General features: G+C 26.8%; 1 protein-coding gene across 3 annotated transcripts in view; it reads right to left on the bottom strand.

Annotated features, from left to right (window-relative positions):
* Positions 1 to 6134: 6134 nt before the first annotated feature.
* The window catches only part of LOC100201881 (cytoplasmic protein NCK2), a 41970-nt gene continuing 23608 nt past the window's right edge, over positions 6135 to 24496 (bottom strand). For 2 of the 3 annotated variants that reach the window (XM_065789116.1, XM_065789117.1), the window contains exons 2-3: positions 19408 to 20361; positions 6135 to 6440 (exon numbers count right to left, since the gene is read on the bottom strand). In XM_065789116.1, coding sequence (XP_065645188.1) covers positions 6219 to 6440; positions 19408 to 20343 — 1158 coding nt within the window. In that variant the 5' untranslated portion in view covers positions 20344 to 20361 and the 3' untranslated portion in view covers positions 6135 to 6218. Of the gene's footprint in view, positions 6441 to 19407; positions 20409 to 24496 lie in introns of all 3 variants that reach the window. The other variant, XM_065789115.1, reaches the window with a different exon arrangement.

The following is a 24496-nucleotide window of genomic DNA, read 5'->3' as shown; positions in this document are numbered from 1 at the left end:
GTTGTGGTTTGCACTATACAGTGTTCACTAACGTTCGTTAGGTCGTTTTGTCAACAATATTGTTTTTAAACGTTACGTTTTTCAGTGGTTATAAGCTATTAGTAAAAAATCGCATTTATTGTCTCATCTGTTTATTTTTTTCACTATTCTCTGCCTACTGATTATATGTCTGTATTTTTTTATCTCTGGCTAATCATTTTTTAATTTATCTGAGTCTGTTTTGTGTGATAGCTTTTGTCTCTACTTATCAGGCAAGATTTATATTTCTCATACTATTGGAGTCACCAGATTTTCTACCATATTTTTAACTAACTACTTTTATACTAACGACAAACATTCTGAGTTTCGATGATTATGAGTGATATTTACTTATTATATTTATAAGACACATTTTAGCCATTAAAGAAACGGTAAGAATTTAAATTACAGAAAAATATTTAGTATTGTTAAAATATAAAAACTTTTACTATATTTTGTTTTATTCAAAAATCAACTAAAACCACTTCAATTTTAAGGGTGGAATGCAAGAAGCGAACTTGAGAAATTGATCGAGCGAACTTGAAAAGTTGCGAAATTGATCGAGCGAACTTGAGAAATTGATTGAGCAATTTTAAGGGTGGAATGCAAGAAGCGAACTTGAGAAAAAAAATTTTACTATATTTTGTTTTATTCAAAAATCAACTAAAACCACTGCATATTTAAGGGTGGAATGCAAGAAGCGAACTTGAGTCAAGTTCGACTTGAACTTTACATTGTAACCAATAGCGGCAGAGTATTTTTTGAGAGAAAAACCCATACTCTGCCGCTATTGGTTACAATGTAAAGTTCAAGTCGAACTTGACTCAAGTTCGCTTCTTGCATTCCACCCTAAATCAGGTAATTCAATGTAAAACAATTTTTTAATTAATTTTTTAATAATTTGAGCATGCTCATATTACACAAAAACGGTATTTTTAAATTAATCAAAAACTAAATTTTTTTGCGCATTGTTTTTCAAACAAAAATGGAACGGATTTCTATCTAACATATTTTTCTTTTAGAAAAAATAAATTTAATTTTTCAGCACCAAAATTTCGTGCCACAGATTTATTCACGCGTGATGATTTTATTTTAACAACGCATAAAATTTAATAGCGTTTTTAATTAAGATGATACTTGCTGCGTATAAATTTACGCTAAATATACTGATTCCTGTTATCGCACCTAAAGTCGATTCAAAAAATATAAAGCAACTTTAACTTTACTGTTTACATCTAAGAAATCTTTAAGTATGCTTATATTACCAAGATGCTTAGATTACCCTAATCTACCCTACACAATGTATCATAAAGTTTCATTATAAATTGTATAACTACATTATCTGGGTAGTACAGATAAACTTTTTCAATTTATTTTAAAGTTTTTCTTTGTCAACCTAGTGTTGCTTTAGTTGAATCATGCTTGAATATATCTATTTTTTAATATGGAGAGATTCAGGTCCTTAATGGTTTGCTTTTGACTAATAATTATAATAATTATAATTAGTATTTAATCTTAATTAATTTACATCTTTTTTTGTTTTTGTTTTAAAAGACTTGAACCGACATTTTATTTTTTTCTTATTTGTAACTTTTTATTTTAAAGGAAAGTTATAACGTATAACTTTTATTGTTAACTATATGTTGGCAAGTTTATTTTTATCTATTTACTTACAATTTTTTTTTTTCGCCACTTTATTATATCACTTTTTTTTACGAATTATTTATATAATTATATTTCATTATTTTAAATCAAATTTAACAAATATTGTTTGCTATATTTAAAAATGGATCAATTAAATAAAAGTGAATAAAATTTTCATAGTGTTAAAGTTAATTTTTCTCTTTATTTATTCCTTTATAAATTTTTTTTTTCAAAACTAAAGTCTTATTTTATGTATATTGGTAAAAATTATATAAGACCTACGTAGTTATTTATCTATATGGAATCAATTCTCGGAGCTTGGGACGGTAAGACGAATTGTGTCTTCTTCATGCTCCGGTCATATGCTTGCTTGCGATACCCACACTTTGTATCATTATATATTACGGTTTATATTTATTTTATGATAATTCGTTATATAATACAAATTTACGTTGTTTCTAAAAAGAGTTATTCACGTAAACACTTTTAAAATATTCGCATTAAATTAGTTAGATTTTTTAATACCTTAATTACTGTTGCTAAACTGCAAAAAGATTTTAAAAATTGGTGGTGACTCAACAAAAGGACTTCATTTAATATGATTTGTTCTTCAATAGACTTACGTGCTGCTCTAACTGGTATGGGATTCAGAAATTTACCAACGCCAGTAAACACAATTCGTAGTCATGTAGTAGAGTACAGCAAAAAAATAAGATTAGGTTTAGTTCATCAAAATGAAGTGCGCAAAAAAACGGAATTCGGTGTAGGAGAGAGATTTTCTTTGTCTATTGATGAATAGACGTCACTTCGAAATCGTCGCTACATGAATATTAACGTTCATGGACAAAACTCTTAGTTCTGGAGTTTAGGTTTAGTGCGAATTACAGGTTCAATACCAGCAGAAAAGTGCATTGAACTATTAAAAAAAAACTTAAAGACCATAGTCTTGATCTACACAGCGACATTGTGGCTATAATGACCGACGGAGCTAGTGTTATGAAAAAAGTTGGCAGGTTGCTGCCTGCTAACCAACAGTTATGTTTTGCCCACGGCATACAACTTGCTGTAATGGATGTTCTTTATAAAAAGGGAGAAATAGATGCAAATCAGCCAGATTTTAACAATGAATTTTCTGACATTGATTCATCCGAGAATGAAGACATCGAGGAAGATTTGTTGGACTACAATCATGAAAATGTAAGACCTAAAATTGAACTAAATGAAGTTCATTATGGGCCAGTCATTAAAAAAGAACGCAAACTAATACTAAAATTTAAACAACAAAGTATAACAAGGCTGAATTTGGAAAAACAACTGTCTTTAATAATGGGCTGCAAGACACGATGGAGCAGCCCTCTGTTAATGCTTAAACGATTTTACAAAGTAAAAAATTGTATACAAAAATCATTAATTGATATTTACCTAATGCAAGATAATTCTATAGCTATATCACATAATGACGTGACAATATTATTAGAGATTTTTACAACTTTAGTTCCCATTAAAGCATAATTGCACGGTTGAAGCAATATGTCGTTGAGATTCTAACTTATTTACAGTCAACATTGCTATTAATTTTATGCTTACAAAATTAAAAGGAGCTGACAATAATACAAGCAAAGAAATGCGTAGAACTTTAATAGCTCGCACGCAACAACATCGAACCGTTATGAGTGGACATCTGCAATTTTTGCATAACGGTCGAAGCCCCGTTAAAGTCGATGAAGAAATATTTAGAGTGCCTTCTTCATTTAAATGTTGAAAACTGTCGGTAGAATTGCTGGAAAGATTAAATGTTTCTAATCTTGCTCTAGTAAGAGCATCAGTTTAAGTATTGAAGTGGAACTTGATCGTGTTATTAAAGAAGGACAATACAACCAATTAGACATGAAACGTTGTCATCAAAAATTAAAAAAGAAATGACACTATTTGAAAAAAATGTGTACCCCCACACGTGGCGTTTATTAATTATTTATAAAGAGTTTATTCCTTTCTAATGACCTTGAAACCGACAAGGGACTGTTACAAAAGTTCGTAACCGTTTGGGCGATGAAACTTTGGACGTATTATGCTTCCTGAAGTCGCATTTCGAAGCACAAAAAACATAATATATCTCCTTTTTTCTAACATAATTTTTTAACATTAATGAACATGTTAAATTAAATTCGTTTAATAAATATATTTTTAGTTAAATGTAGTGTTTTTATTGTACTTAATACTATAAAGATGTTGTATCTGTTTTTCAATCCCGGGATTGCAATCCCTATCTGTAGGTACTAAGAAATTACTAAATAAGGGTTTGGTGTAATCAGTGGTTTACTGTATGCCCTACAATTTGTTTCTTATTACAATAATGATTAAAAAAGATTCATTATTATAATGATTCAGTAACTATTAAGACGTTAGTCACATGACAGGTTTGTCATGAGACAAAGTCTTTCTGCCCAGTTTACAGCAACCTGGTAACTATGTAACTTTGCTGCCTAACTTTCATTAACCAAGTTTACTGATATTATTCTCTAATAATCTTATTACTGTTATTATATCGCCTATTATGTGGTTTACTTTATTTTGCTCAAAAGACTAATCAATTTAGTTTTCAACAATCTTAACATTTTTTGTTGTTGTGATTATTAATCACGCCTAATCCTTGCAAATATCGCTTATCTGACCAGAGCCGGCATCGAACTTCGGTCACTTGGTTTTGAGGCACTATGCTACACCATCTAGCTACTGTGTTACGGTTACTAATACAATTATAATAAATATAAGAACTTTTCTTAAAAAAATGTTTTTTTACTTTAGATAATATAAGTAATTAGGTCTAGATTTTGGGGGAAAATTTTTAAAAAAAACGAATGAACCCTAATTTTATGAAATCACCCTAAAATTATGTTTAGATATTAGTCCATTGTAGACGGAACTCCACAAACAAAATTTTCTTGCTACAAAAAAAAAATTAAATATTTTTACAATAACTCTGAACAAATTAAATACTGTTTAAAAACATTATTTTATATAATAATAGAGTTTTTAAAAGGTATAAGTTTTTTTTGTAAAACATTCCGTGAAAACATATGTTTGTTAAAATCAAAACAAACTATTTTCAAAAATTGCAATATTGGCTGGAAAGCTATTCGTTTTATATAGCTATGGTTTTGTAGATGCAGTTAGAGCTCTAACAACTGTTAATTTTTTTTAACCTTTCTATATTTAACTGTCGAGAAGAACAACTTAAAATAAAAAAGAATAAATAACAAAATAACATAATTTAATCAATTTAAAATAAAAAAGAGTAAAAGTTTGTAGTTAATATTTTTTACTTTGAATTTTATTAGATAATAGATAAAGGCTATGTTTTAAATGAAACAAGTACCAACCTCGTTTTAAAAAATGAAAGGTTCTCTGTTGAAGATTAAAAATTTATTTGTTCTATTAGTATTAGAACATTTGAATTTCAATGGAGTCAAAGATTTCCAATAAAAATCTAAAGACTGTTTTTAAAAATCTAACAGTTTATGATTAAAAATAAAAAGCATTAATATGATCAACCATTTTAATATTTTGAATCCGTCTGTGAATGAACTAAAAAAATTTAAATAAAAACTTTTTAAACGGAATACACTTTGTTCACTAGTGTTTGGTAAATTTTTTTTCATACTCTAATTTCAGAGGGACTGAAAAATATGAGCACAAAGAGGAAACTACAAGAGAGGAGGAAACAAAAAAAAACTGATTAAAATTATTCAGTTATTTACAAAATCTCTTTTTGTTTATTAAGTTTAGAAAAATAAAAGTTTAAACTAAGCACCAACATATAAACAAAAATATATAACGAGAATTTGTACAAACACTAATACAAAATAACAAGTTTTCGCAAGAAAACTTGTGCAAGAAATTGCTTTAAGCAAATACTAAAGTTTGTAAAAAATAAAATATTTAAACGTTTAAAAGAAATATTAAACTTTATTTCAAACTATCTTTTTAAAAGAAATAAAAAATGAGGTAATTGTAAGCAAACAGTATGCAATTAAAAGAAATAAAAAATCGTACGTATATATAAATGTATTACATACAAACAGTGTATTATATATATATATATATATATATATATATATATATATATATATATATATATATATATATATATATATATATATATATATATATATATATATATATATATATATATATATATATAAGAAACAAACTATATAACATTAAATTCAAAACAGAAAAACACTCAACATCAACTAGAGAATAAATCATTTCATATTGTTTAAATAACAAACAATAATAATTAAAAAAATCCATTTCTTCAAAAATCAATTCCAAAAAAGTGAAGTTAAATAACACTTTTAGAACACTTTAACAATAAGGAAAAATTTTGTGTAATGTTTTTATTACATTTGGGTCATGACAACTATATTCTATATTTTCATAGCATCGTTTGCTAGTTATGACAATACCTATTGTGAGAGTTACTAAAAAATTGCACACAAATAAAGAACTGGTTAAATATGGAAAAGTTTTATAAAGCATTATTGTAAAAACCCCTATCGAACACCATTTCTTGTAAATGACTTATTTAGAGGATATAAAAGATGCATTTTTTGGCCATTTTCCGTTGTATAAATAGGATAATTTTTGTAGTGAGACAGCAACTCGTCAATATTACTAAAAGAGCGTTGACCAATTACATATTGGTTGTTTCCATAAAGAATTTTAAAATGTTTGATTCGATTGGGAGCTTTCATTGATAGTGAAAAATCTCCGGGCTAAAATAAAAATAAACTTTACTTATACTTTATAAAATTAATAAACATAATGATAAATATAAAAGTTTTTTTTTTGAAAAAAAAAGAAAAAAAAAAGAGGAATAAAGAAAAAAAATTACTGCTGCCCTAACCCAATCCCTCAGTCAATGTAGCCCCATCTCCCTTGCATGTTCTCCCTATATTAATTGATGTATATACCTTAGCCCAATTAGTAGAAAATCAAATATCAAACTTTTGTATATATATATATATATGTATATATATATATATATATGTATATATATATATATATGTATATATATATATATATGTATATATATATATATATGTATATATATATATATATGTATATATATATATATATGTATATATATATATATATATATATGTATATATATATATATGTATATATATATGTATATATATATATATATATGTATATATATATGTATATATATATATATGTATATATATATATATATGTATATATATATATATGTATATATATATATATATATATATATATATATATATATATATATATATATATATATATATATATATATATGTATATATATAAATATCAACCTTCGGAATTAGGAAAAAAGACACCTAAACCCTAACCCTGTTGATAATTTATTGCTGACCTTTATCCGTAAGAGGTTGACAAAAAAAATTATACACAAAGGAGTTACTATAAAGCTTAGAAACAAACACTTTTAGGTCAGCAGTTAGGCCAACATTGCCAAATGCCAACCCTAACTCCGAGGGTTGAAATATATATATATATATATATATATATATATATATATATATATATATATATATATATATATATATATATATATATATATATATATATATATATATATATATATATGTATACCATATATATTGTTTAGTGGTCTCACTATTTACCTATGTATATTTTTTAGTGGTCTCACTATATTTCCAAATAGAAATATAGTAAAATAACAAAACATATTCAGAATTTCTGCAATCACTTATGAGTTTTAACCAAAGAAAATTGCATATAACACTCAGCTAAAATACTCTCAGCTAAAAAACACTCAGCTAATTGACTAGTTATGGTAAAGAAAGCTTAGAGAAACTTATTATGGCAAACCAAAAAGCAGCAACCAAAATGGAGCTTTACACATTCAAACTTTAGATATCTCAGAAACAGACTTAACAGATTGGAACAGTTTGATATATGTGTATCTAATTAAAAAAATCAAGTAGTAGTAAACAATACAGTTGAGAAATAATTTCACTCCTCGAGAGTTATAGAAAGATGAATGTTTTGAAGAGTATTTATGCGTACTATTTGCTTCTAACTAAGTTACTGGTTATATTTCCTTTGAGTGTAGCTTGCGTAGAAAAATTTTTCTAAAACCAAATATAGTTAAAATCCATCTTAATATCAGCTAAGACAAAGAAGCTTTGATTTGATTTAAAAGTTTTGAAAGTTTGATAATGATTGTAACAAAAGAAGTGTTTTGACAACGATCTGAGCAAGTTTTTTTTTTACATATTATTATACTTGCCAACTACGAGATACAATATGTTTATTTAATGCAATTTTAAAATACAAGAATTTTATTAAAAATTTAGACTATTAACTTTAAAATATATCATTTTTAATAATAGGTAATGCTGTTGAGATGAAAGCACCAGGCAATATCTATGACAGCCAATATATTTTAGTTAACAAATAAGTTAATTCAGTTTCTAAATATAAAGCGTAAATAATAAGCTTTCTTGATTTTTCTCTTGTTTATTATTGTTTTTAAGTCAACTAATTGCAAGTTTGATTTGAATCTTTTAACTGTAATAGATTTGAAGAAAAAAAATTTTGACCATGGCTGTTAAAAACGTTTTCATATTTGAACATTTAAAAATACGTTAAAAAAACTTATAAAGATTTAACTAAAAAAACTTTATAAAAAGTATTTAAAAAAAGATAAGAAATCTTAACAAAAGAAAAATAAAAAAGACTAGAAAAAAACCAAATCACAAAAAATAAAATTATAACTCAACTAAAACCAAAACACAAAAACTAAAATGTTAAGATTATTTTAATCAAGTTTTTAATTATGTTTGAAATTATTAACTTAGAATCTTTTATTTTCACTTATATTTTTATAATATTATGGGAAATCCTTTTGAATAAGTAACACTTACTTTGAATGATTGTTTAATAAATGTGCACATTTAATTTAAAGTATAGTTTGTTTTTACTTTTTTTAAAATAGCAAGTATCCATATTAACGCAGGCTAGTAAATAATTATGCATTTAAAAAAAATTATAATTTGACTCTTTTTTAAACTATTTCATGCTTTGTTTAAAAATTTTTAAACATTTGTAGAAAGTAATACAAAATAAAGAAAAAATCTTTAAAAAGTTGAAGAAAAAGATTAGTAAAAATTCTTAATATAAACAAAAGAAAAAATAAATCATTTCCATTTCCATGGAAAGATGTTCTTTTTATTCTCTTTTGTCTTTCTTTTTTTTTAATAGCTTTTTTTAGTCTTTTTTGTCAGAAATAAGTACTGACGATGTTCGTTTAACTTTGCTAACTGAAGTTAAACCAAGTTGAACTGCAAATATTTGCGAAACTTTGGTACCAAAGTTTAACAAACTATTTGCTATTCATTTAATAAAAACACTATTCGCTGGCTCTTAAGCACCGGCAAAGTTCATTTTACTTGTTTAACTTCGCTAATTTAATCAATCAGTTAAACAAAGTCAAATACTAAATATTTGTAAAACTTTGGTACTGAAGCTTAACAAATTACTATTTGCTGTTTGTTTAATGAAGACACTATGTGTCATCATTGTAAAGTAAGAAAAAATTATGTGGTAGCCAGATCTCTTGATCAGTCGCCTGCATTTTATTATTGGATTTTGTTTTACTTAGCTTCTTGCAACTTTATTCTTATGAAAAGTTTATTAAAGAGACAATCGTTTGTTTTAAGTTTTGTTTATAAATACTTGAAAAAAACATTTTTTTTTTAAGATTAACAACTCACTTCAAGCACTCAATTGAAGAAATTGGCTCGAATTCAATAATAACCCAAAATACATTGGAAAAAATCACCTTTGAGCGTGAATTTGGAATCCAAATTACAAATGACCTTAAAGTAGAAAACCAATCAATTATTGCCTCATGTAAAGCAAATCAAATGCTTAGTATTTTAAAACATACTTTCCAATGTGATACTTCACTTAGGAAAAAAATGTATTCCACTTTTATCCGTCCTCTATTTGAATTCGCAATTTCAGGTTGGAACCTCATTTGGTGAAAAACGAACAAGTTATTGAGAAAATACAGCACAGAGCCACAAAGATACAGCATGAACTGAAAAATTCAAGCTACCACTCCAGATGCGTACAACTTGGCCTAACATCTCTAGTCAATCGGCATAAACAAGGTGATCTCAATCAAAAATTTAAAAATAACAGAAACATCTACATAATTAAATGGCACAAAAAGAAACTTCGTTGGGAAAAATACAACAACAGTTTAACTTGTTTTAACTTTTTTAAAAACCGCATTGCCAATGCATAGAACAGCCAGATAATGTAGTCTACTCTCCATCTGTCAGCAGTTTTAAAGCAAACCTTGATAAACTCTGAAGTTAGAACAACTCGCAACTCTTATTATAAGTTTTACAAAGTTATCTATAACTTAACAATCAAATTGTAAGTCAGTTGTCTACTTTTGTTGAAACAAAATTTCTATATAAAATATAAATTAATTCTTTATATAAAAAATCATTAGAAGTGATTTGTGCTCTGTCAATTTATTTAAAAGTGTTTCAATAATATAAAAACATTAGTAAAGACCAAAATTAATTAATTGTTAACAGTTTTCAAAAACATTTGTAATTTTTTTTTATCTATATTATTTTTTTTAACTTTTTTTGTGTGTATTAAAGAGGTCTCTGAGTGCTGGCAACTCTCGAAAATCTTTTTGAGTGTATTAAAGAGTTCTCCAAGTGCCGAGAGAAGTTGTGTTCATAATAAAGAAAATGTTTTTAATAAATGTTTAGACTAAATTTATTTGATTAAAACTAAATAATAAGTGCATATAAATAAATCTGAAAATGTCGAAATATAGTCGAAGCTCAACTTCTCTATTTTTTTTTTCTTTATCAAAGCCTTTATAATATATACCACAATCAGCAGACTGCATAATTTATTCCATGTGCGTTTAAATCATAACAGTTTCAATACACGATGTCACTCTGGATTTTATTTTTTAAGATATTGAAGTATTTTTTTTGTCTGACAATCAGAAAATCATATTTATTTGTATAATTTATAATTTATTATTTATATTTATTTGTATAATTTATCACTGAATTCTAATAAAATCAATTAAATAATACAATTAAAAATAAAACAATATATTTGGTTTGTCAACCGTCAGGATTATTTTTAAATTAATATATCCTTTGTAAAAGATGTTTTATAAAAGATAAAGAAAAAGATTTTATAAAAATATATAATTTTATATCTGCTTTGATTTTTTAAAAATAAGCTTTATTTGTTATCGTATGAAATGTGATTTAATACATTAATTTTTTCTATTAGATATCAAGTTAGTGTAGTGCAGTAGATGTTCTTTTGCTCTAACTAAATGTTTTTTTGCTCTAACCGCGCTGTCTACTATACCTAGTAGACAGCACGGCTGTCTACTAGGTATGGTTATGGTGATTTAAAAATAATTTGATATTTTTTATTTGGAATAAGCATGATTTTGTCAGTATATTATGTCCAAATAAGAGCTTTAGATGCTATAATTTTTTTGCTTTAAGTTTTTATAATGTTTAAAGAAACATTTTTTATACTTATTAATCTTTTTTATATAATTTTCAAAACTTTTTATTTCCGTATCTTTTATTAAATTATTCACAACAATAAGAATATAAAGAACACCATTTTTGAGTCTTTAGATCAATTCTGCTCATTAACATTAACTTAATTTTAATTAAAATTTTTTAAAAAGTGTCTTAATCTACTATAGATCCTAATTCTAATCTGTTCTAATACATATTAAATGAATATAATTGTCAAAAATAACATTTCTATAAACTTTCGCAAAAAGTATTTGAATTCCAACCAAGAAAGAGCTTGTAGTTAAAAAAAATTCCCAATAAGCAGTCAGAACAGATCATATTAATAAACTATGATGATCATTTCATCTAACCAACCTATTTTTAAAATCTTCAAATTTGGACAAGCAATCATGATTTTAAGAAGATTTAAAAAAAAAATCTCCGGTCTGGGTTTTTTTATTTACAAACACATTTACTTTATAATAGGGCAAAATTTAAATTTTTTTCATCCTATCATAATTCACAGACTTCATTTAACGGAAATATATCATAGTCAGCAAAATATCACACAAACGCTATAATATTTTAAAATCCACATACCAAATCTGTTTCAAAATTAACATCTGCTAAGATTGCATTTCTTTATCGAGCTTGACACTTTTATACTCCAGATTCTATTCTCTACCTCTATAAATCTCAAATCCAGCCTAGTATGGAATACTGTTGCCATACCCAACCCTCGGAATTAGCGTCGGCATTTGGCAATGTTGACCTGATTTCTATGTTTTATGGTCAGAGCTTTGTATCAAACAATTTTTACCAACCTCTATTAGATTGAGGTCGTAAAATTATTGCCGACCTCATCTTTCCTAACTCCGAGGGTTGCATACCTGGGGGAATTTCTTCTAATGATGCCCTTTTTTAGAAAAGGTGCAAAAATGCATAGTAAATAGTTGGACCTGCTTTTGCAGCCAACCTCCAACCATTAACACTTCGTCATAATGTTGCTTCTCTTTCTCTTTTCTATAAATGCTATAATGGGCACTGCTATAAAGAGCTAGCATCTCTTGTGCCATCTACTAAAATTCATTCTCGTGTTACTTGTCATTCAATTAAGTCTCATCTATTTGCTGTGACTGTTCCTAAGTGCTCCAAAAACTCTTATTCCTCTAGTTTTTTTCCTCTAACATCAGTTCTTTGGAATTCGCTTCTTTCATCATGCTTTCCTGATTCACATAATTTGCAATTCTTCTACAATCTTCATCTTTTCTCTTCCAGTAACTTCCAACTCTAAATAGTGGTTGCTTGCAGCCTTGTTGGAAGCATAAATATTTGAAAAGAAAAAAAAAAATCGCCTTAACTACACAGAGTAAGTAGCGGGTTCGAATCATCGGAAACTTTATTTAAATGTTTTATTTATGTTTTTTTAACTAATATTGCTGTTTATCTATAGTTACATTACATTATATTGTTTTTAAAAGTAAAACAAAATTTTCTTAATTTGAAAACTTCAAGTAGATAAAATAAATAATACAAATTTTACGAAACAAATTTGATATAATATATTCTTACGTGGATAAACAATATATATTTCATTAAGATAATATGATAATACTTTAACATGTTAGCGCATTTTCTGATAGTAAGTACACTAACATTTTAATATAAAAATTTAGATAAAGATTTATACTTGCAATTGTTAAAAAGAAATTGTGCTACTGAAACCTCAAAACTAAATATATTGTTTTATTTTTAATTATATTGTAGAATTTTTTTGGAATTTAATAAAAAAAATTATACAAATAAACACGATTTGCTGATTGTAGCAGAAAAATACTTTATCTTTAAGAAAAAAATCCAATACTGAAACTGTTATGAATTAAACACGCATAAAACAAATTATGCAGTCTGCAGATTGTGGTATATATTATAAAGACTCTGAGAACCGAAATGAAAAAAAATGGGGAAAGCGATCTTTATCTAAAACTAGTGATGTGCAATCGGCAAAGACCGATTGAGAGTAATGAGAGGGTTTAATGTATGTATATAAAAGTAATACTTTATTATAAGGTATGCAATTTGCATATATAAAGTTTGTCATGCACCAGTTTGGTTTAGCTTATTAGCCAATGCTGATGCATTGGCTAATGCCGATTAATCAACCAATGCCATCAGCTGATTAATCGGCCAATGGTCAAGTCAATTAATTGGTTGCTGGTTACCAATAGCATAGGCTAGGTCACTTTTGATGAATAGGTACATATTAAATATGTAATTTAAATTCTTAATAAAATTATAATACCCTTAAATAAATACATTAAACCTATTATTAGCCACAACCTGCTTTTGCCAATAGCACATCACTAGCTAAAACAACAATTTTAATATTATTGATATGCATTTATTATTTAGTTTTTATCAAAAAAATTTAGCCTAAATGTTTTTTTAAACATTTTTTTAAATATGAACACGACTTGTCTAGGCATTAGGGATTTAACTTTAACTTTGATGATTTTTTATACAAAGCTCATTATCTGTTGTTTTAAAAACTTTTTTTTTATAAAACTGAAATATTTTTTTCGATTAAAAATGCATTATATACCTATTATAAAAAATGCATACTTATATAATTTATATAATATAAATTAAAAAAATTATATACAACATTCATTGATACTTTAAACAAAAATCATTACCAATAATTTGTTACTTTATATAATATAGTGTTTCATTAATAAAAAACATTAGAACAAACAAGGGCTATTCTAGACCCTGTTCAACAGTGTTGATTGTATTTTAGACATTGAGGAAACTTTTTTTTTCTACTGGCAAATTTTTTTTTTTTTTTTTGCACAAAATTGCTGCATACTTTTAGAAAAAATAGTTTTTTCCAAAAATATACGGAAATGTTTTCATAAAATTTCTTTATGGGGTGTACCGCCGCCCAAATTTTTTTCCTATTAATATCTCCATAAAAGGTAAAAGTTTAGAGATCATCTCAAAATCTTTTTTATTTTGTGCAAGTGTTGCGCAAAGTTTTTACTAACAAACTGTTGTTTTTTCTTAATGGGATTCACACAATTTATTTGACAATAACTAAGGAATAATTCTACAAAAATTTATTAATTTACAACTTATTGTACTTATCCCACAAGAGATTTGTTTTAAAACACCACAGATATTGCATAACATAATTCAGTTTAGTTACTCTTATTCCAATACATTTCAAACATTATAATATTGATACTTTCGTTCCATAATGAATTTAATATTGTGAAATTGCATTTAAGGAAGTCATTAAGTCTTAATTCTCTTGAGACAGCAATAGTTCTTAAAAACATGTCGCAACATTAATAAGTTTAATTTATAACGTTTTAAATGAACCTTATTCAGTATCATTTTAATGTTGCAAAGTATATATCTGAACGTATAGTCAATAACAGTGCTTTTATTATAAGCATCAGTCTTGTATTAAACCACAACAATGGCTCCCATACTAAAGAAGATTGGTAAACCTAGTAAAAGTTTTTGAAATAATGTATCTATTGATGCAGAAGAGTCAGTACTTAGATCAGAAAAAAAGCGTTCACTACATTCGATATATATTCCAGCTGTTGCTATTAACAAAAATATTGCCGTTAAAAAAAGCAGATGTTTTTCTCATTTAAATCATTGGATTGTTGGTTTTTCCTTAGAAAACTTTAAAGGAGGAAAGCTACCATTGAATAGAGCTATATTGCAAAAATATCTTTTCGAGAGAGAAAATAATCCTAGAAAAGAAACAAGACTCATTGCAAATCATCTAGTTAGCGAAATTGTTGAAAACTTTTGGTTACCTGCTGGTATTTTAACAAATAACAAGGACTGTGCTGATCAGATTGTCCATTTGGTAAAAGAATATGAGACACTGAAAAAAATTCCTGAAAGTAGAAGACAAGAAAGAAAAGTAAAGCAAAAACCTACATCTTTTACAATTAAACTGGACAGTCTGTTTGATATATCACATACAGACACTTACACATTGCTGAAACACTCTGGTAACAACGAGTGGCTTATTGACTAGGAATTTCTAAAAAGCCAACGAAAGTTTCCTCAAGTGGGCTCAATGGCTAGAGTTCTACAAAATACTTGCTGAAAAAGAGCGACAATGCTAGATCAAAATACAGTCTCACGAAAGAAATAAAGAAAAGAATTGCTTCATATTAAAAAACCGCAACACAATTGTTTAACCATTACTGATAATAATGAAGTCAACGAGGGCAACGAATTTTCTTCAGATATTACGGAAGATGAAAGAGATAAAAGTTTTTCAGTGAAAGAGAAAAAAAAACATCATTGCAAATCAGCGATAATAATGAAAATTTCAAAAAGAGAACTATTAAAAGAAACGCGTAGAGCTGCTGATGGATCCGGTATTAGTGAAAGACAACAGATACTTATTTTGGGAAAGACTTTACCATTAGATGGAGCAGCTTTAAATAATGTTACACTTTCTAGATCATCAGTTCATAGAGCAAGATCAGCTAACAGAATTGAAGAAGCTAAATTAATTGAAGAAACTTGGATTCCACCTGAATATTTGGAAATTCATTGGGATGGAAAAACTTTCAAGCAAGCTACTGGAAAAAAGGAAGAGCGACTTGCTGTGTATGCAGGGCCACCTAAATTTCTAGGTACTCCTAAAATTGATGACGGAACTGGTCTAACGCAATGTTGTTCAGTGATGAACCTAGTTGATAAATGGCATTTAAATGCATCTGTTGTTGCACTTGTCTATGATATATTATCTGCAAACAGTGGAGCATATAATGGAGCTGCAATTCTAATTGAGAAGCAAATTGGTCGTTCCCTACTCCGACTTAAATATAGACACCATATTCCAGAGCTCTTTAAAAAAGCAACATCCAATGCTATTTGCGGTCCGAACAAATCACCAAGAGTTCAGTTGTTTAAAAGGTTCAAAGAAGAATTTCATAACCTTATGCATATTTCTCAAAGAAATCAATTGAAATTAATTTTCAACAAACAAACAAATAAAATCTTTTGTGGGATATGTACAAATAGTCATAAATTAATAAAACTTTGTATAATTGCTTTCTAATGGTTAATAATTAAATTGTGTAAACCCCACTAAGTAACTATAAAATATATATTAGTGGATAAAGAAGTTGCACAACACTTGAGCAATCCGTTATTCTAACTTCCAATGTTTTGTGGGTGATCTAAAAATTGTCCTAAATTCAAAATTTTTTGTATTTAGGGTTTTCAGATCAAATTTTATTACTGGTAAAAACCCTGATTAAAATTTCAAAAAAAAATTTAAAATGGACCACCCTAATATCACACCCTGTCCAATTCAAGATCAAACTCAGCTGAAAGTACCAAAAAAATCCTTCTATGGAAGCATTATATAGACCTTATGAATACATTTAGAGGTGTTTTTAAAATTTTTAATTTTGTCAGAGCCAGATTTTTGCATTTTAACAGAGAGATTATGGATTTTTTGTGTTCGAAATGGTTAACTTCTAAGCATTTTATAAATTCAAAACTTTTATACTTTTAAGAGAAAATAAAATGAGGATGGTTTACAAAAAATACGGCAATCAAAATTTTGAGGGAAAATTACCCTTATAATTTTTCCCTTTTGACCCCCGCCAAGTAAAATATTATTTTTGTAAAAAAAATGTTATTTTATAGAAGAACAAAGCTCTTTTATTTTAAATTTCATCAACAAAACTTTTGGGGTTTAGAAACAGTGACCATGTAAAATTTATAATCCTCTAAATTTGAGGGAGCTAAATTCATTACATGGTCATTACTCTAAAACACAAATACAAATATTAGTTAAACTTGAGTTTTTTTAAATAAATATTGAGTTACATTAGGATAGAGTAATTTCTTTTCTTCTAAAAAAAATTATTTTTGTAATGAGGTTCAAGAGGGAAAATTGTATTGGGGTATTTTTTTAAAAATGCCAAAATTGTTGTTACAAAAATTTATTATCTTGGATTTTAAACATTAAGGTAAAGGTTGAACATTATTTTTTTAATGTTCAACTTTTACCTTAATGTTTAAAATCCAAATTTAACTTGTTTGAAATTAAAATAATTCAAAACATTACATCTAAAGTACTTAAAAGATTGAGATAAATTCTCTACAGATGTCTACCTATAATAATAATTATATTTCCCTGTAAGTATTTGTATTTCAATTGAAAACTAAAAAAAATTTTGTAATCTTATCTCAAGTTGCATAAACTATATATATAACCAAAAATAAACAGATCACGCGGATCATTTTTCAGGAAATATATATGATCATGAGGATCATTTTGGAAAATGAGCTTAGCTGTTATTAAAATAACTGACAAGATAATGAAATAAGTAGTTCTAAACAAATAAAACGTCCATGCTAACAAATTCAATAGCTCGAGACACAGGTGTTAAATGTCAGCTCACTTCTGCCATTGTTGAAAATCTACCTGAAACATACCAAATGTCAAAGCATTGATGAATATTTTTCAACTGAATGACGTGGCATTTTACATTTCATGTGATTTAAAAATGACCAATAATATTTTTAGGAATTTAATCCCATTCAAACAAGCATCTTTGCTGCTAGTGCAATGTCAATATCAACAATCTATTAGAATGTGGATCATATTGATCAACAGGAAATGTAATCCATTCACTGTTGATAAACATGGACAACTCAGTACTCATTTTAGTTGAGCACTGAGATTTGTAAGATGAGATTTGTGTTTTAGAGTAATGATCATGAAATAAATTGAGCCTCTTCAAATGGAGGGGGTTGTAAATTTTACATAGCCACCATTTTTAAATACCAAGAGTTTTTTGGATAAGATTTGAACATATAAATCTTTGGTTTACTATAAAATAATATTTTTTTTTTACAAAAATGTTTTTCTTGACTGGGGTCAAGAGGAAAAAATTATTAGGGTAATTCCCCCTCTCCCCCCCCCCCCCTTAAGTTCTGATTTATGTAATTTTTTGTAAACCATCCTTATTTTATTTTATCTTGAAAATTTAAAAGCTTTGAGTTAATGATTGGAAGATTCAAACACAAAAAATTCAAAATCCACCAGCTACAATGCAAAAATCTGACAAAATTAAAAGATTTTAAAAACACCTCTAAATGTATTTATAAGATCTATATAATGCTTCCATAGAATGTTTTTTTTGGTACAGATGAGGTTGATCTTGAATTGGACAGGATGAGATCAGTCTTCTCTATTTGGTCTACGCTTTCGCAATCTAGCCTTTTTGCGCTTGCCTGCGCATACTTTTGGCAACCGCTTAAAAAATGCTTGATAAAAAAAACTATTATAACACAAATTGTGCAAATTTGTACAATTTATTTTAACAGTTTAATTTTAAAATTGTACAAATTATTTTAATATTTATAATAATAAATAATAAATAAAAAGTTCATTTTGCCATATTTATAATAACTATTTTATTTAAAACTTTCTGCCATTTTTATTTTAACTTTTTTTTGTTTAGAATTAAAAAAAAAAAACATTTGCTTTATTTTAATTATTCAATTTAGAATTTATCTAAAACACATTCTTTTCTGGTTTTTTTTTTCTTAATTTAAATAGCAAATAAAAACTAATTTTTAAAATTGTGCAAGCCAACCTATTAATGACCATCGAGCCAGTGCTTTTTCATTTGCATATCAAATTTGCAATTGGTCAAACTTGAGTTAATTTAATCCCTGCTAGTGTTTTATCAGATATCGACTGTTAATTTAATTTTATTAATTTTATTTTACATTAATAATAACTTTTACTACTTACTCTGTGGATTTTTACTAATCATTAATAAATAATAATCTTTGCAATTTCTATTTATATGTTACATATATTTAATAATAATGCATTTTCATAACTTTTATTTAACAAAAAATTAAACAAAAGTTTGTTTTTTATTCAAGATAAACCAAAAAAAAAAAGCTGAAATTAATATAATTTGTAAAACTTTTCTAAAACTAAATTAATGATTTAATTGACAATTCTGTTTATATATCAAATTAAGAGGTGCCTTGATCTAACCAAAAGTTTTAATTTCCACAAACTTAATAAAAACATAAAAACAATTACCTTGCTCTCACTGTTTCGAATCAGGTATTCACCATCTTTTGCATGTTCATTTAATAAAAATTCACACTCTGAACGCGACAAAGTACCATGATACCAATCTTTATCTCGAAATATACAATCTGGTGTTTCATCCTTTACTATGGGAGGGTTTGTGTTAAGCGATGATATGCTATGTTTGGGTTTAGTAGGACCTGGTGTTAGAACTGGTGAAACTATTTCTTCTACATAATTTCTAGGAACCAATCCGATTTCACCATTTGATTTTCGAGCACGCCACCAGTCAGGGTCATCTTTTGGTTTATCAATAATTTCTAGGATAATGTCTTTGTCAAAAGATAATTCTTCTTTTGATTGTGATTTAAATGGATACATAGTTCTAACTTTACTTATAATTGGCTTGTCCATCACATCCGATGGGTCAGCATATTCAGAAGTTGAGCCATCATTAGATTCAATTTTTTGAATGTAATTAAATGGAAACCACCCAACTTTTCCGTTACATTCTCCACGACACCATCCATCATGTTCCATTTCAATAACTAAAACCTGATCACCTCGATTTAATTCTAACTCATCGTCTCTTTGAGGAGTATACTTAAACTTGGAAAAGGCAACCATTAAAACTTTAGCTCCAGATTTTGACTTGATGTTTTGTACATCAGTCACTGAATCAAGGGGGTCAATGGAAGTTCTTTTATTTTTAAGTACTTTGCTTTTAAGATTATCAATAATATTTTTTTTGCCTTTGTTAGAATCTTTGCGTGCAAGGTAATTAGAAGGTACATAACCTGAAACAGATTTTTCATTTTGAACTTTCCACCATGGTTGACTATCATCAATGACTACAAGTTTTTCATTTTTGCGAATTGTGAGTTCTCCATCACCAGCGGCAGTGTAATCATATTTTGCAATAGCAACACTTATTTCTTGTTCCATGCTCTACATCAGTTTTTCCTTTAAAAAAAATAAACTGACAACATATCTTTTTTACAATACATCTTCTAAAAATTAAGCAATATATAAATTTATAAGTCTGAAAACTTCAGCAAGAAAAATAATTAGTATTTTGTTTAAGAAAAACTCTTAATTGTTGAAATTGTTTCAACAATTTCAACAATTAAGAGTTTTTATAAATTTTTTAATTTTAATTTTAACCATCACTAGTTAAAATTAAAATTAAAAAATTTATTCTAGTTTATTATTTAATATGTTTTTATTTAGAATTTAGAAACTAATTTAGAACTTATGAAAATAGTTAAAATACATACAATTAAAAAAAATACAAAAACTTTTATAACTTTTGATTATTTAAACAATTGAAAGTAATATTAAATAATCATAAAACTTCAAAATAACCTTCACACCTAATTTAAAACTTTCCCAGTTTCTCCTTGAAAAAAAAAACACTTTGACAGTACATCAACTATTAAAATTAAACAATATATAACTTTACGTCTCCAAAGCTTCAACAAAAAAATAGCGAGTATATTTAAAAACTGACAAGACATCTTTTTTAACAATACACCTTCTAAAAATAAGGCAATATATAAATTTACAAGTCTGAAAAACTTTAGGAAAAAAATTTTAAGCATTTTTATAACAACTCTGAAAAGAAGGTTAAAATGTTAACTACCTGGATAAAAGATTGAAAAATGCAAAGATTCTCAGTGCTTATTAAACAACTTTGCAATAACATGAAAAAAGATTTCCTAAATCAAAAAGTTACCTTGAATTTTTAATATTTTTAAACTTACATTTTATTTAAATTAACCTTATATATATGTATATATATTTATATATATATATATATATATATATATATATATATATATATATATATATATAACCATAAATGCGTGTATAAAGAAGCCTTCCTAAATCACACTGAAATAGCCAGCTGCCAGGGGCTTCAGTACATTGACTATCATATAGTCTGCTGCTGCAAAGGAATATTGCTACATGACTGAGGGTATAGCATGGGGCAGCAGCCTTACTTTCATTATTCTTCAAATTTTCTTCTTTTTCTAAAAAACCCGTATGCTAAAGAGATAGGAAAAACTATATATATATATATATATATATATATATATATATATATATATATATATATATATATATATATATATATATATATATATATATATATATAAATTTAAAATATAACTATTTTTTTATTTTTTCGAATATAAAATAATTAGCATATTTGATACTTAAAATCTATAAATGGTTATCATCAATTTTTTATTGTTTGGTGATAGCAAATGATTGTGCTTTTATCTCATAATTTATAGATACTTCCAAAAAATAGCCTTTTACTATGTACACTGTCACTCACAAATAATAAGAATATTTTAGCAAGTTCTGTTATAATAATGTTTTGTGTTTGCTAAATACCACTTATAAGAATTTCCTGAATAATTTAAGCAAACAGTTTCATGTAAAAACCTATTTCATTTGCAATTGGACTTTTTTTTTGAAATCTTAATATGTGTGCATATTTTCTGTAGAGATTGATTTGATTTTTTTTTACATTTCTTTTTCTAGCAAAGTGGAGATTTAAAAAAGGTTAAAGCTACCCCATTAGTGAGATGCAACTACTAAGCCTCCAATCAAACAAAGTAGTCAGCCGCACCTGATTTCAATGTCAGCTCTTGTTGGCTGAAAAAAATAGAGAGTTAAGTAAACGAAAATTCTTACTTATGACTTAACGGAAACAAAAAGTTTTCTGTAGCTTTTTCTCATGTTGCAAAAAGTTCTTAAATTTGCTTAATAAATTCTCACAGAAAGAGAAAGAAATAGTTGCAAAGTGTTTCGCCAAATAAGATATCACATTAACATCCAAGTTATTTTCCATGCTTTAGACTTTTTCAGAAAAGATAAATTTAAACATAAAAAGTATTTTTATTACTTAGTTATGGATAGAAAAGAGCATGGTAGTTTGCATAACAGTTCTTTAAAATACTTGAACATTAAACTGTGCAACTTTTTTAAAAGAAAAACTACAGCTCCATTAGTATGGAGCTACTAATGTCAAATATTTGACAGTTCCATACTAATGAAGAAGCTGTAGTTTTTTTTTTTACACAAAGTTGTAATGCTATTAATGATGAATATTATTACTGTAACAAATGTTTTTTTTAATAGAAAAACAAAAAGTCAGGTCTTCAGCAGCATTTATCAAAAATTCACAAGGTTAGGATTTCTACATCGAGCAGTAATTAAGCAAAATACTAACAGACAACACAGCTGTTGGACTAAAAAATGATCAACTTTTACATAGATAGTGCAATAAGTATGTAGCTAGTTCATCGAAATACAATGTGAGTCACAATTTTGCTGTTTGTTTTTTTCAACAGATCTACTAACATTCTCTCATGTTAATAATGATTTTTTTTTTAATGTCGGGTTAAAACTTCCTACAGACTATAAGTCAAGTTGCTCTACCTAATAGTTACAAATCTTTAAGGCGATTATTATTGGGAAATTTGAAAGATATTGATGGGGCAACAATTATATTTGACGGTTGAACTGACAAGTACAAAAAAAATTAGTTCTATGGGGCTAAAGTTTTTTATTTTTAATAATAACTGGTATAGAAATGTTTACTCTTGCATGTTTGCCTATAGAAAGTCATACAGGTGAAAATTATCATAGTTTTATCAAAGACATTGTTTAAGAATTTTTTTTTTGAGACATTACAGAGATGAGGTATACAGAGGTTACATACTGTGCACGATGGTACAGCAAATATGACGATCCACAATTTTGTCCTGCTCATATCTTGCATTTAAAATTGACATGTGATGGCATAAGTAATTGTAATGAAATAATATACTTGTTAGAAAAATGCTGACAAATTGTAACATGCTTAAACATTAAGTCAGCTTTACATTTAGAGGAATATGTATAACAATCTTCGAAGTAAAAGATATTGACAATTTCAAATAGCAAATTCCATTTCAAATTTATGATGATTCAAACATGATTGAAGAAAATTTTTTTGATGGCATATATAAAGAGAAATTTGAGCCTAAAATAGCATATACGCACAAAATGGAACAGTGCTCTCTTAATGATAGAATCAATTAACCAGTTATTAGATTCTGTGGAAATTTTACTTTAAAAATGTGGTAGTGAAGACATTTGTTTAGATATTGATAAACAAACCTTGATTTCTGAATTAGTAAGATTTTTAAAACCATTTGAATCTTTAACCCTTGTGGTCAGTGCTGGCTACTCTCTTTAGATTTTGTCATTAGTTCAACACAAAATACTAAAATTTGTTGCAATAAATCCTTGTAACTTGAATGAAATTAACAACTAAAGAAATGTAGCTCCACAAAAATTAACCAAAGACTTAAATTATCAACTTGAATTAAACAATCATAAAGATTTAAAATCAGGTCCTAATGCTAAGCCATAACTTCTTAAAGAGATGAAGAGAAGTCTTTCTTCTTCAGAAAAAAGTTCTTAAGACAAATAGAGCAATTTATTACTCATACACCTACCACAAAAGAAGAATAGAACTGTTTATCCTATTGGCGAAATCATGACACCAAGTATCCGCAAATAGCAATACTGGCTAAGGAATATTATAGCATTCCAAACTCTAGTGTATCAGTGGAGTCAATTTTTTTAATAACTGAATTAATTCTAAACTCAAAAAGAAGTAATTTAAGTTCTTCTAACATGAACACGACTCTCTTTATTCATGATAATATTAGCTTTATATGATTTTTAATTTATTAAAAGAAAGATATTTTTGTCTTAATTTAGAATTAGTTTTTTTTTGTTTTTATCAAAAACAATACACTCCTTAGTTTGAGCAATTTGCTCAGCCAGAAGCCAGCAACTTTGATGGTCAGCCAGTATCAGCTAGTTGACAAAGTCACTCAGTTTTTAGTCATAATTTATAACTGCTAGCCAGCAAGTTGTATGTTCTAAGCATAGTTTGACCTCTATACTAGACACTTTATTGGTTTATTGGTGTCAAGTAGCCTTTTTTCAAGATGGATTAGTCTTTCACTAAGAAAGATTAATTTTTTACTGATAAAAATTGTGATGTGTGCAAGACACAACTTATATAAAT

Source organism: Hydra vulgaris, chromosome 01 (assembly GCF_038396675.1).
Source record: "Hydra vulgaris chromosome 01, alternate assembly HydraT2T_AEP".
Classification (NCBI taxonomy): Eukaryota; Metazoa; Cnidaria; class Hydrozoa; order Anthoathecata; family Hydridae; genus Hydra; species Hydra vulgaris.
The sequence above is the reverse complement of the archived record's forward strand: the minus strand, read 5'-3'. Positions and strand labels throughout refer to the sequence as shown.